Source organism: Helianthus annuus, chromosome 14, assembly GCF_002127325.2.
Source record: "Helianthus annuus cultivar XRQ/B chromosome 14, HanXRQr2.0-SUNRISE, whole genome shotgun sequence".
Taxonomy (NCBI): Eukaryota; Viridiplantae; Streptophyta; class Magnoliopsida; order Asterales; family Asteraceae; genus Helianthus; species Helianthus annuus.
Window position 1 is genome coordinate 160,150,844 of NC_035446.2, and position 5,163 is coordinate 160,156,006.

At 38.0% G+C, this 5,163-nt stretch overlaps 1 protein-coding gene across 1 annotated transcript; it reads left to right on the forward strand.

Annotated features, from left to right (window-relative positions):
• The first annotated feature begins 2,820 nt into the window (after nucleotides 1-2,820).
• Nucleotides 2,821-4,778, forward strand: LOC118486594. The gene is made up of 3 exons (XM_035983142.1): nucleotides 2,821-3,070; nucleotides 3,158-4,587; nucleotides 4,731-4,778. Exons 1-3 carry the CDS (start codon nucleotides 3,010-3,012, stop codon nucleotides 4,776-4,778), a joined length of 1,539 nt encoding a protein of 512 aa, XP_035839035.1. The 5' UTR covers nucleotides 2,821-3,009.
• Nucleotides 4,779-5,163: the final 385 nt, after the last annotated feature.

A 5,163-nucleotide genomic window follows, 5' to 3' on the forward strand; every position in this document is an offset into this window, starting at 1 on the left:
ATAGTAGTAGTAGTGAGAGAGTTGTGAAGAGATACCTCAAACCTGGTTTGGGGTTGGTATTTATAGCCGAGGAGTGAAGGATGAGGATGATGGACAGACTGACGACGTGCTGCACCTTTGCAGGTGTGTCAGGCTTGTCGGGTGTGGAGGTTACGCCACGTCAGTCTGTTACTCACGTAGCCCTGACAGATGACTGTCATCGGTGCTACTTGCACTGTGGTGTCAGTCCCACTTGTTGGGCGTATAGGATGCGGTGCGAGCCGCATCGCTGCCTGCGGTAACATCTGATGTTACCGCGTCCCTTGCTTGTGATCAAGAAATACGCGAGACTCGGTGCCAGCCGCATCGTCGCCTGTGGTGACTGTCGCAGCTTCCTCGTATTGATAGAAGTGTTCACTGGACGCGGTGCCAGGCCGCATCGCTGTGAATACTTCCGTTTTCATACACCAGATGTGATGCTATGCCGCATCACCCTACCGTTCTCATATTCCAGGTAAGTCCTCCTGCATCACTGGACATATTGGATTCAACCACTGTGTCGATGCGTTCCCGCACGGACATAAGTAGGTTGTTAGCTAGTGAGGGTTTTGATAAGGGTAATGGTCACTCGCGGTCGATGCTGACGCGAGATCTGGGACCATACCTCTTCACCACCTTAGATCTGAATATTTTGATTTGTAAACAAAGTATCAAACTAGACCAGTTTACTTATATCAAGCTTTGATCTCAATTGTATTACACAAATAAATAAAAAGAAACATTCCCATATAACTTAATAAGGTTGTTTAATTTTCATGGCTCAACTCACATGGCCTACACATGGTGGGCTTATATCACGATCAACCTCTACACATAGGAAATTAGGAATCATCGTATATTAACCACAAACCCTATAAAACAAACACTCACCATTCCAATAAATATATAATATTTGTTGATTAGCATAAATCAATTTTTTTAATCTAAAAGTGCTAAACAACTATAAAAGTTTCATCCGGTATATAACAAAGGGAAAAACATAGATACCACAATTTGTAAAAATAATATCTTCATACGAATGAATGAGGGACAAGTCAAAGTGGTACAAGGTTGTTGGCCACAACTAGAGGAGTAGATTGGATCACCAAAAGTGTTTCCTATTCGATTGTTTAAAGTGTTGCATTTAAACCTCATATTCACATCACTTTTAAATACAACAATAATTCATTCTATAAAAGTTGATCATTTAAAAAAATGTACTTTATGTTTGTTTTTTTAGCATTATCACTTGTATAGTAAAATTAGCAAATGGTAAGAACTAAATAATGCTATAATATATTAAAGTTGAAAAAAAAAACAAGTGAAAGTACTACAATACTAGAAAAATGAGTTTCATTGACGAAACTTTCACCATAAGTCGTATCCGTTGGTGGTCATTCATCTTCAAGAGATTTGTCATGAAACAACTTTGCTCTTTTGGGGTTTGATGCAAAAATCGATACTTAGTAGGTCAACCAATTGCAAAATAATTTACCACATGAAACCAAAGAGTAAGTGTGATTAATTTGTCGTGTTACATGTAAGTATCCCATCAGTTATAGCCAACACAGATTCGATAGTGTCCTCTTTATGTCACACAAGATGTTGATAAATACATGGACATAAGATGGGCCATCTCGTGACAAAGATATGTCTGCAGATTCTTCTTGGTATATTTCTTCCACCATTGGCTTCCATAGACGAACTCGTGCAATTAAAAACCAGTTTGAAACTTGTTTTCCAGAAGAAAAGTAAACAATACAAACATTGAAAAAGGAAGGAGAAGTATGAGATTTGAAACTCTAACCTGTTGAATGTCTCCAATGTTTGATGTAGAAAAAATCAAGACATCGACTATGGTGAAACTACGATCTAGCTAGGGCTTTTTGAAAGTGAAAAGGAAAACCGGAGAGGATAAAGGGAGCATACGAGGGTTAAGGGAATGAGAAAAAGGAATAAATATCGCCATAGATGAAAGAGGAGTATTAGGGTTTGTGAACTGACGGTTACGAAAGAAGCAAACGGAATAAAGAGACCGTGATGTTTTCCCTCTCAAATGCATTAAAGGAGATCTGAGGAGTCGCCAGGTGGTAATAACATGCCTAAGCTAATGACAAGCTAATGTAGTTGTGTTTCAAATAAGCTTTTCTTGGGTACTGTAGGCCATACCGAGTGTCGGTTCCTATAGGTATTGTGATGATTGGAACCGATACCAACCAAACAACATTCATATCGACATCCAGATTATTGAAATGTACCGGTATTCGTTTTAATGGTTTAGATCTATGTAAAACACAATTTTTTTGGGTTACATCATATACCTTTTGTGTAATTTAACCATTTTATATGCACTTTTTTAGTACCGTACCTATATCGAGTACCGCTACTGTAACAAATCAAGTTGTGTTCAGAATAATGTAATTTTTTTTTTTTTTGTAAATTATACCTATTGTCGGTACCATACATATAATAAAACAAAATGAATCAATACCGAACGAACAATATCGATACCACCATTCGTTATTATAGCTTCAATCTATGTAACATTTTTTGTGTATTTTGTTATATATGGTTTTATAAAATTACGAAAATATTGTTGCGAGACGCTTTTCTATTCATTATAAACTTTATTTAAAACTAAAGTGCCGCACCACACGAGCACAATCCAGTCGTTGTTTATAATTATAACTTTCTGATGTCTTTTCTTATTATTTTTTGAGAAAAATGCAATTTGCGTCCCTGTGGTATGTCCCATAAATCAACTTGAGCCCCTAAATTAAATTTTTGGTTTTTTGAGCCCCTGACTTTATAAATTCATAACACTTTGAGTCCTTCTGTCAAGATTCCGTCTGTTTGACCGTTTGGGCTAGGGGTAAGACCGTCCTTTTGCTCTATTTCCCTTCTAAAAACCCCAAATTAACTATTAAAGCCCTAATTCACTCCCGCCAAAACAAGAAGACAGTTGAGTGTGCGACAGAGAAACCAAAAGCGATGGACTTCACATGGCGTCTTCGTCCTCAAGGTGAATACTACGATCCTGAAGATATATATGGTAAGTTGATTGTGTCTTCTTCTCAGGGTATAGTTTGTTTTCGGTAAGTTAAATATCATCTGATGGTTTGATCATTTGTGTTAACAGGGGATGAACCTAGAGTATTTTCTGTAAAGATTAACCATGGAGGTGAGTTTACTGATTATCCAGGAAGGGAGTATGTCAACGGTAAGGTTAGTTACATTGACTGGGTTGAGTTTGATAAGTTTAGTGTTGATGTTCTTCGTGAAATGCTGAAAGATATAGGTTACTCTGTAGATGATGTGTTCAATTTTTTTGTTAAGGATCCTAATGTCTGTTTGGATTTTGGTCTTAGACACTTTACTGATGATGATGAGTTAGATTATGTGTATGACCAACTTAGAAAAGGATGCAAGTTAGTAGATTTGTATGTTGAAATAGGAGAATCTAGAATCAAGGATTCAACTGTAATGAGCTTGGCTTTACTAGATAATGTGGGTGAAGATAATGTGGTTGAGGATGAGTCAGAAAGTAGCGAGGCAGTTTCTGAGGGTGAGTCAGAAAGTAGTGATAAAGAGAACAGTGATGAAGAAGATCCAGATTACACATTTGGTCAGGAACCAGATAATCCAGTGTTTGATTATGAAGTAGATATGAGTCAGTTCAAGGCATGTGTTGACTTTGATCCTGATGAAGTCAATGAGACAATTAGGGATGCTAGAAATGAGAATACTGAAGAAGAACTTAGGCAGGAAGATATAACTTGTGATCATGAGGATTTTAGTGATAAAGATGATAACTGTACACTGCTGGAGAAGGTTGCCAAGAAGGTAAGGAAGAAAAGAAAAATTACAGGTAATGTTAGTGACTCATACCTCCCATTTTCAATTGGTCAATTAATACCAGATAAAAAACAATTGAATGACATGGTTAAGACATATGCTGTTAAGAGTAGAAGGCAGATTTACATATTAAAAAATGATAAGTTGAGGTTCAGAGTTATTTGTCTTGGGACTAATCCTACTTTGGGTTCTACTGAGGGGCAGAATAGTAAATTTAGAGGGGTAGGGTTAAAACAAGATAAAAGGCACTTGAAGCCCACTTGTCCTTGGGCGGTTCAGATCTCCAGGAGAACTGAAAAGGAATCTTGGTGTGTGAAAACCATTACCTCACAACATCATTGCCTCCAAACAAGAGAAGTGGGCCTGTACACCATGTCTCAGATAGCTAAGGAGATCCAACCCATGATCGAGTCAAACCCTGACATGCCTTTGCCAGCCATACAGGATATGCTTGTGAAGAACCATCAGTTGAATGTTTCAATCCAGAAAGTGTTTAGGGCAAGGGCCAGGGTGGGGAGAATGTGGAGAATGTTGTACATGCACCAAGTGAGAATGTGGAGAATGTTGTACAAGCACCAAGTGAGAATCAAGTTGCAGGTGGAGAAAACAAAACCAGGAAGAAGTGTGGCAAGTGTGGAAGCCTGGGTCACAACAGTAGGACTTGCAAGGGCCTGGGAGGGGAGAATGTTCAAGAATCTCAATCTGTATCACAAGGTGCACCAAGTGAGACTGAAGCTTAGTTAGGTTGATTTCAATGGTTTAAGACTTGTTTAAGACTTGTTTGACAACTTGTTTATGTATGGTTTAAGTATGGTTTAAGAATGTTGTTTAAGACTGGTTTAAGACTTGTAATGCAGATTATGCAATTTATGTATGCAGTTGATGTTCAACTGCAGTTTGTGTAGTTTATGCAGTTTGTGTATGCAGTTCTGTTTGTGTATGCAGTTTGTGTATGCAGTTTGTGTATGCAGTTTGTGTTTGCAATTCTGTTTGCAATTCTGTTAATACAAACACTAAATTTCAACCAACTAAATTTCAACCAACTAAATTTCATTAAACGTATCAATACAAAGACATGCAGTTAATGTTACAATACAAACATGGAAAACCCTAACAATCTACTTCCAATGAGCATCATCATTTGACCATTCAGAGTCAGAAGAATGCTCTCCCGGGTACGGATCATGGTACCAATCATCCTCCGGTGGTTGAACTGCACATTCCCACCTATCCCTTTCCAACTCTTCTGAGTCGTAGTCCGCTGCTGGATCTGGAAGAGATGCTTCATAC